We start from the raw sequence: 13,121 nt of genomic DNA, 5'->3' as shown, positions 1-13,121 counted from the left end.
TGGTGGTATACAATTTTTAATCACTAGATTGCATGCCAAAAGCCTGGATTAAGTTCCAAACCTCTCCGCAGTGCTCATATGGAGTGAGGGCATATGATGCTGTCGATGGTGATTCATCCGTTGGATAGGGACGTTAAGCCTTGAGCAGACCCCTTGGTGCTATTCGACAGGAGTAGGCTATGTGCCGGCACCGGGTTTAACCCTCTCCCTACTATCATATATCACGTCATTCATTTCATCTCTCATTAACTCCTCTGATGAGGTTGACGTCAGGAAGGGCATCCGGTCATAAAAAAACCGCCACGACAAATTCATCTCACCTCATACCCGACCCCATAGGGAAACGGGACAAGGGTTGGACAAACATATGATATGGTGTGAAAAACTCACGTTATTAAAACTCTACTGCAACATAATATTAAGGGAAACATGATCAGTTTTATCTATAACTTCCTGCAAGACCGACGCATTCAAGTTCGAGCTAATGGTGTTCTGTCCCAAGAAGTCAGTTTAGAAAATGGTGTCCCACAAGGCTCAGTTCCGAGTGTAACACTATTCTTAGTAGCTATAAATGGCATCACGTCATGCATTAACCCTCCTGTAAAGACTTGCCTCTTTGCTGATGACATGACTATATTTTGTAGAGGTCGCAACCTGTCAACCACCCAAAAAATTATACAAAATTCTCTTGAAGATATTGCCAAATGGGGAAAACACACAGGCTTTACCTTTTCTTCAACCAAAACTAAATGCATCTTTTTTTTCCAAACAAAAGAGTGATAGTAACTGCCCAGAATTGTACCTCAAGGGAAATAAAACTGAGATAGTAAATGAAAGAAAAATACTAGGAATGACCTTTGACAGAAAATTAACATGGAACACTCATCTAAAAACTCTAAAAAAAGATTGCCTACATCGAATTAATGTACTCAAATCACTGGCAGCTAACAACTGGGGAGCAGATCTTCATGTATTAATGTGCACTTACAAATCTATAACTCACACCAAACTGGATTATGGTTCTATTATATATAATTCAGTTACAGCATCCTCACTGGAAATGCTTGACCCGATTCAAAACACATCTCTCAGGATTGCCTTGGGAGCATTCAAAACTAGCCCGATCTCAAGTTTAATAATTGAAGCTAATGAACCTCCGCTTCGGACTCGCAGAAAACAACTGACTATCAACTACGCAGTAAAGATAGCGGCCTCTCCTCACTCCAGAGCACATGCTTATGTTTTCCCACGCTATCAGCCTCAACGCTATTACTCGCAACAAAAAAGACATATATCCTTCCACATTAGGTTTACACAATACTTGCAAAAAATTAACTCTTCATTTCCCCCGATTGCTTCAAGAACTAAAAAAGACATCACATTCCCTCCATGGAAAGCTGAACCACCACCAATAATATTAGATGTAAGTGAATTCAATAAAGAAACAACAGATAGTACTGTATTTAAACAAATGCTATCTGAAAAGTGTGAAAGTCTGCCCAGACACACTCCTATATACATTGATGGCTCAAAAACTTAATATGGCAGCGGCTGTGCTGTTGTCCACCCCAATCACACAGTGAAGTATGCACTACCAGCTACATGCTCCATATTCACCATGTGAACTGTATGCTATCCTGAAAGCTATGGAATCCATAAAGAGTTCCCCCAAAAAAGAACCTTTTTTAATCCTTAGTGATTCTTTATCAACAGTAAAACTCGTTCAAAATGCATCATCCTCAAATACATTAGCCCAAGATATAATGCAGACTTAAAAAATACTGTGAAAAATAAAGGACAGCAAGTTACCATAATATGGATTCCCTCACATAAGGGAATAAAAGGCAAATAAGAAGCTGACATATCAGCTAAAGAAGCAACTCGTCTTCTTGTACATGATCCAAACTTTCTAATCCCCTACACCGATGTTGCTCCTTTTCTTACTACAAAGATCCAAAAACAGTGGTTAACTGAGTGGACACGAGAACAACCCACAAGACTCCATGATATCAGGCGTGGATCTACAGATAAATTTGATGTTTCATTTCTTCAGCGTCGAGAACAAGTGCTCATTACTAGAATACGTATAGGCCATAGCAAACTGACTCATGCACATATCTTCTCTAAGAAACCTCCACCAATATGTGACACCTGTCAAAAAAGAAAGACTGTTGACCACATTTTACTAGAATGTCATCTATACGATCAACAAAGACAAATGTGTAATTTAAACCAGAATAGTGTATGTGACATCTTCAACAAAGATACTCAGTGTAAAAACATCATTAAGTTTTTTTAGACAAACAAATCTATTCAATGACATGTAATCACTATCTGATCAATATGTACTGTTGTTATTTTTGAAATTGTAACTCTATGTAATCAATGTAATAATCCTGTACGTATAATTATGAATGTCATGATATGACTTTCTAAGTTAAAGTGACAATAAATAAACTTTTAAAAAAATGGTATAAAATGAACAAGGGACTGCTTCCAAACCAAAATCCTAAATCTATGATGCTTGTTGTTTAAAGGGGTCCAAAATCCTGGTCACCAGCTCCTCATATTGGTACTAATTGCTGTCAAGAAGAATTAATGAAAAATACAAGGCTGGACATGGAGATTAGCAAGAGGGTGCAACAGGCCAATGCTTTCTTCTAGGGTGTAAGAAACCTTGTGGAATAAAGAAGTACCAAAGAAGTGTAAAAAGATCATGCACAAAATGTATTATGCACCCATACTGACTTATGCGGCTGAGACCTAGACAATGACAGATAGGGAGGAGAGTAGAATTCAAGCCAGCAAAATGAAACATTTAAGTATGATAGGAAAGCCGGCCCCGTGGTGTAAGGGTAGCGTGCCTGCCTCTTACCCGGAGGCCCCGGGTTCGATTCCCAGCCAGGTCAGGGATTTTTATCTGGATCTGAGGGCTGGTTCAAGGTCAATTCAGCCTACGTGATTAGAACTGAGGAGCTATCTTATGGTGAGATAGCGGCCCCGGTCTAAAAAGCCAAGAATAACAGCCGAGACGATTCGTCGTGCTGACCATCCGACACCTCATGATCGGCAGGCATTCAGGCTGAGCAGCGGTCGCTTGGTAGGCCAAGGCCCTTCAGGGTTGTAGTACCATGGGGTTAGTTAGGTTAGTTAAGTATGATAGAAAAGACAAAGACAGACAGATTGAAAAACAAAGATGTGAGAAAGGAGATGATGGAGATGAAGTTCGAGCGAAAGAGAGCGGGAGAGAGACCTAACAAGGTGGATTGATTCCATAAAGAGAAGTGCAAGAAGAAGAATCCTGGACTGGGAAAAATGATGAAAGAGGAATGGTGGAAGGATAGAGGAAGATGGAGAAGTGCCATAAATATATCGACCCGGTAGGAGCTTGTTAAGGGGAGAGGAGGAGGAGGAATAGCTACAATAATTACAAACCTGCTGCTGCCCACGTAAGATAGACAGTCTGATGAAGATAGGTGGTGTCTGCTGTGTTAGCATGATGGGGGTAGTGTTGTGTGCGAGAAGTAAGAGTGTAACGAACAGCACAAACACCCAGTCCCCAGACCAAGGGAATTAATTCTTAATGATTAAAATCCCTCAAACCGGCTAGAAATCAAACCTGGGACTCTGAGGCATGACGCTGACCAGTAAGTCACAGAGTCGGACACTATTAATGATGCCCACCATCTTGAATTTAAATGAACTTGCCCTTTAGTAAAGTTTTTTAATGTAATAATAATAATAATAATCGTATGGCCTCAGCTACCGTGTGCAGACATTTCAATTTGACGCCATCTGGCTGTCTGCTCGTCAATTTCGACGTTCCGTTTTACTCTAGGCCCCCACTAGATGGCAGACCGAGTAAACCGGATCTCTCTTGGGCGTCTATGGCTGAGATTTAATGAATTTTGTCGGGTAAACACCAAATGTGACACCAGAGATCTTTTACATGCCGACATCGTACGACATGGAGTGTCGAATGGACTTTTTTCCGCCCTTCAAAAATCCGACTACCTCTGCCGGGTTTGAACCCGCTATCTTGGGATCCGGAGGCCGACACTCTACCGCTGATCCACAGAGGCAGCTAGTTTTTTAATGTGGAACTATCTCAATGCCAAATTCTGTGATAAGCAACAAATTGAATACCAAGCTATTAATCTAAATACTGAAATGTGCAAAATAACACTCCGGACAGGTTTGAGTCAAGGTCATATGCTTATCAAATACACACTGAGCCTTAGGAAGAATGTTCCAATATATTACGGTCCATAAATCTTAACAATAATGTTATTGGCTTTACATCCCACTAAATACTTTTACGGTTCCTGGAGATGCCATAAATCTTAACTTTTTAAGACATATTTTACTGGCTTCTTTCCACTGCATGAATTATAAGATTAACAGCAATTATCAGCTACCCACTCCTGAGAATTCATTGGCTAATATTAACAGTGTGATAAGAGACAGGTGTACATAATGTTGCATGATTTCAATCTTATGCTTCTATCGAATGGTTCTTTTAATGCATACGCTCATCTATTTAAATTTCCTACAACAAAAACAAACACAATTCCTTCATAACAACAAAGAACATGTTGATCAGTCACAGACATACACTGAAGCCCTTCATGTCAGATGACCAGGTGTAGAGAGTCAACTCTGGTCATTAATAATACAGAGTTGCCAAGTAGTAAGGATTTTCCGTAGCTTCTACGATTTTCTGACATATACTACGGCAATACAGATGCGGTACTGATTATTACAGATTCCACAAAATCGAAATGCTCTATATAATTTCTCCATTCCTCCCGTGAACATGAATTTTTAAATAAAGAAATGATTTTCTTTTACAATCTGCTTTATAATACCAATATAAATGGTCCGTTATTGGACATTATAAATTTTCCAGCTAACTCATTCCTGGTTGCCAGCGTTTCGCCCCAGGGGCGAGTTAGCTGGAAAATTTATAATGTCCAATAACGGACCATTTATATTGGTATTATAAATTTACTCATTCGGGACAAATATTTCAGCTTCCCTATGGAAATCAACATCTTTATCATCTGATGGCCAGGCAGGCATCAGTTTTTTGGTAATGAGACCAAGTCTCTCATAGTGCATTGGCACTGCCGGTGGCTCCAAGTAGCCTACGCAGTGGCCTCCACGGTATGCACAAGCCATGCGTCTGAGTGGGTGTGCTATTTACCAACTGATGAACCCAACTTACCACACAGGGGCGAAACGCTGGCAACCAGGCATGAGTTAGCTGGAAAATTTATAATGTCCAATAACGGACCATTTTATATTGATATTATAAATTTACTCATTCGGGACAAATATTTCTCCCTATGGGAATCAACATCTATATCATCTGCTTTATGTTGCACCGACACAGATAGGTCTTGACGATGGGATAGGAAAGGGCTAGGGGTGGGAAGGAAGCGGCAGTGGCTTTAAATAAGATACAGCCCCAGCATTTGCCTGGTTTGAAAATGGGAAACCACCTTCAGGGCTGCCGACAGTGGGGTTCGAACCTACTATCTCCTGAATGCAAGCTCACAGCTGCGCGCCCCTAATTGCACGGCTAACTTGCTCGGTAAAAAATTATGAAATAGACACATTTGCAGCTTTAACAGCCAACAGAACATATTCGTAAATTGCCAGCGTATGTGCTCGGTTTCTGTTTATCTATGCTTTAGTAATGAGCTGCCTGCGCTGATTATTACTTCCGTTGCATGCTTTTGATGCACTTTTATATCGTGTAGTACAAGCATTTATTTTGGTAAAGTTAATAACAACATAAACTAAAATAATAAGTTGTGTGAAAGTAAGAACAATGAAGAGTCGAATAATCGTTGAGAAGGACGATCTGCAGCACATCAGTATTACCAAAAGCAGTACACAGAAGTGTTTTCATGTCTAGGACCACGGAAAATTTCACTGAATCACATGTTCTGTGGAAAATACAAGTATGATCTTTTTCAGTTACACACGGAGAATGTGACGACTGTCCACTCTGTGGGAAATCTAAAAAAAAAATGAAAAAAAAGAGCTTATGATTCCATAGATAGAGAGTCGTCATTCAATATTTTGGAGGAGTTTGGCTTGGACGGGAAAACTTTAAACATCATCAAGGAGACGCTCACGAATACGTCCTCTGAAGTCAGATTCATGGGCGAATTATCAGAACCTTTTGAGATCAGAACAAGGGTCCGGCAAGGAGATGTCCTCTCCCCTCTGTTGTTCAACTGTGCACTTGAAAAAGTTGTGAGGGAATGGAATGCAAGAACGAGAAGGGGAATAAGACTTGGAACAAAAAACAAAGGAATCATGGTTAAGTGTTTGGCATTTGCTGACGACTTGGCGCTGCTCACAGAAACGTGGGAGGAAGCAAAAGAACAAATCACTGAATTACAAGAGCAGGCGGGGAAGATTGGACTTAAGATTTCTTTTGAAAAGACAAAGATCATGACGAATATACTTGACACTCCTAAAAGAATTAAAGTAGGAGCTCAAAAAATAGAGGTGGTGAAGAGTTTCAAGTAACTAGGGGAATGGATTGAATGGAACAACCTTGAAGGGAAACCAATAGAAGCGAGAAGGACCAAAATGGAACTAGCTTTCCAGGAAACCAAAAACACATACAATAAGAAAGCCCTCTCTTGGAACACCAAAATAAGGCATTATAACACAGTAATTAAGCCGGAAGCACTCTATGCAGCAGAGACACTAGTCATTGGGAGGAAAGGGCAAATGGAGAAACTGGAAATCAAGGAGAGGAAAATATTGAGGAAGATCATGGGTCCCATATTCCCAAATAACAAACAAGTTTTTTATAGAAATGAATCCCTCTGCATAAAGTCGGAGAGACTCTCGGATACCATGAGGAAAAGGAGGATTGATTTCTATGGACACATATTCCGAATGAATCCTGACAAATTAACTAAACAGATCTTTGACTTCTTTTACAAAAAAAAGGCTAAACCCAATTGGTTTAAGGAAGTTGAAAAGGATCTGAGAGATCTTAACTTTACCAAACTCATGTTAAAGAATGGTACAGCCAAAACCATGACCAAAGACAAAACTAAGAGGTTCCAAGTTAAGAACAACACCAGAAAACCGATTCAGATATCAGAGGAGGAAAGGAGGAGGATATCAGTTAGAATGAAGAACTATTGGGAGAAGAAAAGAGCACAAGCATCTAAGAAGTGATTGATGTACCCCACAGAAGACCCATGCCACTACAGACAACAACCCTTAAAAGTTGGCATCTCTGATAATATGAACATGATGATATTAGGACATGACTCAAGATATACCAGGCTGAAACAGACTTTCAACTCACTGTCAAATGCATTGTGGTCTTATATGCAACAAACAGACCCCAAATGACTTCCCACATCAATTTTACAGAAAACATTTCCACAGACAACTGCATGGAATTTGGTATGAGCAAATGCAAAATAAACTGCATTAAAAAGGGACAATGGTATAGGACAGAAAGAATAACCATTGCAGCTGATGAACAAATTGAAAGCATGGGAAAAAATTAAACATAAGTATCTAGGCTTTGACCAATCAATCAAGATTGAAAACGTCTTTACATTTAGTTTCATTGGTTAAACATGATTTTGATTTTAAATACTGTTTTCTTAACGTGCAATGACCTATAGTCAACCACTGTGGGCTATTCAAATGGAATACAGTATTTAGCTTTCACTACTACTCAGTACTTGCAATAGATTTTCAGTTTATTACAGTACATATAGTACATGCTGAACACCAATGGGAACTGTCCGCCTCCGTAACGTAACGGTTAGTGTTATTAGCTGCCGTCCTCGAGGGCCTGGGTTCGATTCCCGGTACTGCCAGAAATTTAAAACTGGCAGGAGGGCTGGTACGTGATTGAAATGGTACATGCAGCTCACCTCCAATGGGGGTGTGCCCAAAAAGAGCTGCACCACCTCAGGATGAGGATACAAGTTTACTTTACCAATGGGAACTGAAGCTGCAGTTTTGTTCTCTACATCTCTTCAGCATGTGTTACAATGACCACAATATGAGACAGAAATACAGGGAGAAGGTCAATAAATATACTCCTCTGGCTATGGAAGTAGCTAGGATCTGGAAACAAGACACGGTGACAATCCTTCCTTTTCTCCTTTCTCCCACTGGACTCACACCAAAACCATTTCCAGCAAATTTAATGAAACTACAGCTCCCCATCTACACTCACAATGTGGCACAAAAGGCTGCAATTTTGAAGACCTGCAACATCGTTGGAACATTCCTGAATGCTCAGTACGGACCATAAATTGAAAGGCTACAACTTCTATAATGAAGAAAATAACAAAGGCGTATATTGTAAAGTTATGTAAATTATGATTAAGCTCTATTTCTTATATGTAAAATATTGAAATACATGCTATATTACCAACTATAAATCTGTAAAATAAATAATAACTACCATATCACCAATTTATTCAAGAAACATGGTAATAAAATAGCGTTCAAAACAACTGACAATTTTTTCCATCAGAATCCAGTATTCAAGAGATTGTGGATTTCAATCCCACTGCTGGCATTTTCAATACACCAAAAACAATTCCATTCACTGGTGTTTCTGATCTCACTGCCGTTGTTTCGAGAAGACTGGGCTCAAATCCTTCTGTATTAGATGTGTGTTCCGAATTTCTTGGGGATGAGTTCTGGGAAATGACTGCAATAGAAACCAATGACTATGCTGCTTTCCAGGTGAATAATTTGATGGAAAAAAATCTGAAATGTGACAGTAAATGGTATCTTTGCATGGCTAACGAGATAAAAGCATATTTTTCGCTGTACATTAATTACGGCTACAGCCGCTTCCATCCAAATCCTAGCCCTTTCCTAATCCATCACCGCCGTAAGACCTATCTGTAATACCAATTAATGAGTCCGTTATTGGACATCATAAATTTTCAGGCTAACTCATTCCTGTTCCCAGTGTTTTGGCCCAGTGTGCTAATTTTGGCTCATCAGTTGGTTATTTTTTTTTTTTTTTTTTGCTATAGGCTTTACGTCGCACCGACACAGATAGGTCTTATTGCGACGATGGGACAGGAAAGGGCTAGGAATGGAAAGGAAGCGGCCGTGGCCTATATTAAGGTACAGCTCCAGCATTTGCCTGGTGTGAAAATGGGAAACCACGGAAAATCACCTTCAGGGCTGCCGACAGTGGGATTCGAACCCTCATCTCCCGAATACTGGATACTGGCCGCACTTAAGCGACTGCAGCTATCGAGCTCGGTAGTTGGTAAATAGCACACCTACCAAGATGCATGGTTACTGCATATTGTGGAGGCCACTGCGTAGGCTATTTGAAACAACCAGCAGTGCCAATGCACTATAAGAGACTTTTGCCTCTTTTGCAAAAGTTGAAGCTTGCCAGGGTATCAGATAATATAGATGACAAGCCCAAAATTAGCACACTGGGGCAAAATGCTGGCAACAGGAATATTTCTTCAGAAGACAGTGATATTTCTTACCTAATGATGATAGTGATGTTGATAGTGTTAGGGAAAATTATTCTAGTGATGACGACAGCACGGATGATGTAAATGAAGACCGAGGTGGCGGGGCTGTTTTACGAGATGGATCTTCAACATGAAATTGGTCAAACATTTCCAATACACCAAAAACAATTCCATTCTCTGGTGTTTCTGGTCTCACTGCCGTTGTTTCGAGAAGACTGGGCTCAAATGCATCTGTATTAGATGTGTATTTCGAATTTCTTGGGAATGAGTTCTGGGAAATGATTGTGATAGAAACCAATGACTATGCTGCTTTCCAGGCGAACAATTTGATGAGAAAAAATCTGAAATGTGACAGTAAATGGTATCTTTGCACGGTTGATGAGATAAAAGCATATTTTTTGCTGATGATTCTCATGAGTCAGGTAAGAAAACCTAAACTCAAGTTGTACTGGCCTATCTGGAAGGTTATAGAAACTAAAATATTTTCAGAAACTATGACATTTTAACGATTCTGTCAAATTTGATGATTTCTGCACTTCTCTGATGACATGTTTACAGATCCCAATGACTGTCTAAGTAAAATAAGACTAGTTATTTCATATTTGCAAACAAAGTTTCAGATCTACAATCTTGACAGAGATATAGGTATTGATGAAAGTCTTATGAAATTTCAAAGTAGACTCCCATTTGTGCAATACAATCCTTCCAAAAGAGCCAGGTTCAGAATTAAACTTTATAAACCCGGTGAAAGTGCTTCTGGATACTGTTCCTAGTTCCAAATTTATACCGAACAAGACAAACAGCATCAGAAGCAGTAGTGTTGGAACTAATGGAAGCAAACTTGAACCAAGTTCTCCTGAACTTTTTTGCACCTTGTTGGAGAATGGAGCTCATGCTGTGGTTACTGTACGCTGTAACAGGAAGAACATGCCTCCAGAGTTCTGCACAGTAAAACTGACGAAAGGTGAGGCTATTAGTATGACAGCTAATAATATTCTTGCAATAAAATGGAAAGGGACAAAAGATGTGCATTTGCTTTCAACTGTTGATAAGGACTTGGACTTTGAAGTTGTGAAAATTCAAAGAAAATGAGGGGTGGAGGAGAAGAAGTAATGAAAAAAAACCAAGGGTATTGGAACATAAAACAGGAAAATGAATACTGCAGATCGTCAAGACCAAGTCCTTGCACTTTTCCCTGTAACGCGACGGACTATCACGGGTTATAAAAAGATAATGCTATACCTATTGGATATGGCTATCTTCAATTCATATGTTGTATTCATGAAGGTTACTGGCAGGTGGCTGCATTATACAGACTTTCGCACAGCATTTGCCGAGTGATTGTTGTGGAGTGTTGCTCTCCCGCCTAGAACAACAAAAGGAAGATCGCCCAGTCAAGACAGCCCCCTGTGGCTTCAGGCAAAAGTATGGGGACATTTTTCAGTGCCTATTCCTCCAACAGAAAGGAAGAAACATCCTTCTAGACCCTGCAAAATGTGCAAGGCTCATAAAATAAGGTCTGAAGTGAGGTGGCTATGTGAAAAGTGTGGTTTTCCACTTCACCTGGAGAGCTGCTTCAAAAAATATCACATGATGATCCACTACTGAAGACTGAAAAACAGTTAATGAACATTTAGGTATTGATCAGTGATATATATAGCTTTGTAAAACTGCTACTTTTTGACCGATTCTCAATAAACAAACTTAAAGCAGAATTCTCGAAAATAAATCGTTTTTTCTGTCCCTGCAGGTTAGACTATTAGTCAGGTTCCAATAGGTTAACCAAAATAATGCTTCTACCCACTGTGCTACACAGCCAATCTACGGTATTTTGAATGCCTGGTTCCCAATGTACTCAAAGCTTTCTATTATACAAGGCCTTTAGATTTTTTTTTTTTTTTTTTGCTAGTTGCTTTACGTCGCACCGACACAGATAGGTCTTATGGCGACGATGGGATAGGAAAGGCCTAGGAGTTGGAAGGAAGCGGCCATGGCCTTAATTAAGGTACAGCCCCGGCATTTGCCTGGTGTGAAAATGGGAAACCACGGAAAACCATTTTCAGGGCTGCCGACAGTGGGGCTCGAACCCATTTAGATAAAATTATGCGCCGAGTGAAGTGTCAGAAGGAACAATTTATAAATGAACCAACACCCAGCATTGCTTCAATATGATGTTCGTGCTCTCAGAAGCACTGTTTTATAGTAGGCACTCGAGCAGAAATTCTCATAGACATGATACTGTATAGGCTTTTGGGCTTATGCCGTGTCAAGAAAATAAGGTGAAATTCTTTACGTTTTGCAGAGAACTGTGCTCTGCGTCATCAGAAGAAAACCTCGACTGTCCACGAGAAAGGTTTCTCAAACAATGACTCTTTAAATTTAGACATTAAAACAGAAGTGGAAATGGTACGTTCATTCACCACCAGATGGCTCCCCAGACGTGGCACAGCGCTAGCGTTCGAAGCGGAAGCTGACCGAACCATCAGAATCAGTCTAAGAGGTTCACATAACATGTGTACGTAATATATGACATTGATAGGTGTATGACATTAACACAAGCCTGGAATGAAACATCTGGTCAACCTTCCTGGCCAGGAAGTGCATCCAGCCGTAAAAAACTCGCTATGAAGATTCATCATCATAGGTAATAAATTTCATATTATTCCATACTAAAGAGCAATATAATATAAAACAAGAGCTAAAAGGTTTCCACTTATTCAACACTCATTTATTGTAACCTAAAAAAGTTACATATATTTATTTAAAAGTAATTTTGGTCTTGCTAGAGACCATCATCAGCCAAAATCATAAAGTTAAGGCAAGACATAAATTATAATACATAAAATTTATAAAATAAGAGTGTGTTTTTGACATTCGGTGCAAGACAAATAGTTTGAATTATTCTATTCTCAAAATTCTAATTTGAACTTACACTAGAACAAATATGATCATAATGAGTGTTTATCATTCAACTCTATACTTGTCTTGCACCGAATGTCTAAAACACACCCTTATTTTATAAATTTTACCTACTATAATTTGTGTCTTGCCTTAACTTTATAATTTTGACTGATGATGGTCTCTAGCAAGACCGAAACAAGTTTCAAATATATGTAACTACTTTAGGTTACAATAAATGAGTACCGTATTAAATAGGTATTTTTTTACTTTATTTTACGTTAGGCCGCTATTAGCCGTGGGCGACTAGTGGTGTAACTAGTTGCTCTGGCGAGTCACGGACCACTGGATCAAATGGAGCCTATTAGCCGCGGGCGACTAGTGGCGCAACTGAGCAAATAGTTGCTAGCCGTCATCTGAGCCGGCAACTGCTCTGGCAACTTTTAGTTACTCGAATGTGTGACGGGGCATTGCAGTAAATGTAGCCTATTAGCCGTGAGCGACTAGTGGCGCAACTAGTCGCCCGATGTACCTCCCCGCGCATACGGAAACGTCACTCAAGTTCGTGTTCTCACACCAGCTTGACGTAATGCGGAAGATGGAACGCAATTGAGTCAGCGATCCACCTAACCATGATCTTTCTTCATTACCTTGATAGTTTATTTATTGAACATGGAGACATCAAATGAACGAGATGGCAACATTATT

The 13,121-nt window shown here is 39.7% G+C and overlaps 1 protein-coding gene across 5 annotated transcripts in view; it reads right to left on the bottom strand.

The window, feature by feature from the left end:
- Nucleotides 1–13,121, bottom strand: part of LOC136866537 (RWD domain-containing protein 2A) — a 126,772-nt gene that overhangs the window by 103,148 nt on the left and 10,503 nt on the right. Inside the window, exon 4 of one of the 5 annotated variants that reach the window (XM_068226760.1) lies at nucleotides 10,794–10,881. The exons of the other annotated variants lie outside the window; for them this stretch is intronic. Coding sequence (XP_068082861.1) covers nucleotides 10,823–10,881 — 59 coding nt within the window. The 3' untranslated portion in view covers nucleotides 10,794–10,822. Of the gene's footprint in view, nucleotides 1–10,793; nucleotides 10,882–13,121 lie in introns of those variants that run through there. 5 annotated transcript variants of the gene reach the window in all.

This window comes from Anabrus simplex, chromosome 3 (assembly GCF_040414725.1).
Source record: "Anabrus simplex isolate iqAnaSimp1 chromosome 3, ASM4041472v1, whole genome shotgun sequence".
Classification (NCBI taxonomy): domain Eukaryota; kingdom Metazoa; phylum Arthropoda; class Insecta; order Orthoptera; family Tettigoniidae; genus Anabrus; species Anabrus simplex.
This window is presented reverse-complemented; position numbering and strand designations above follow the sequence as displayed.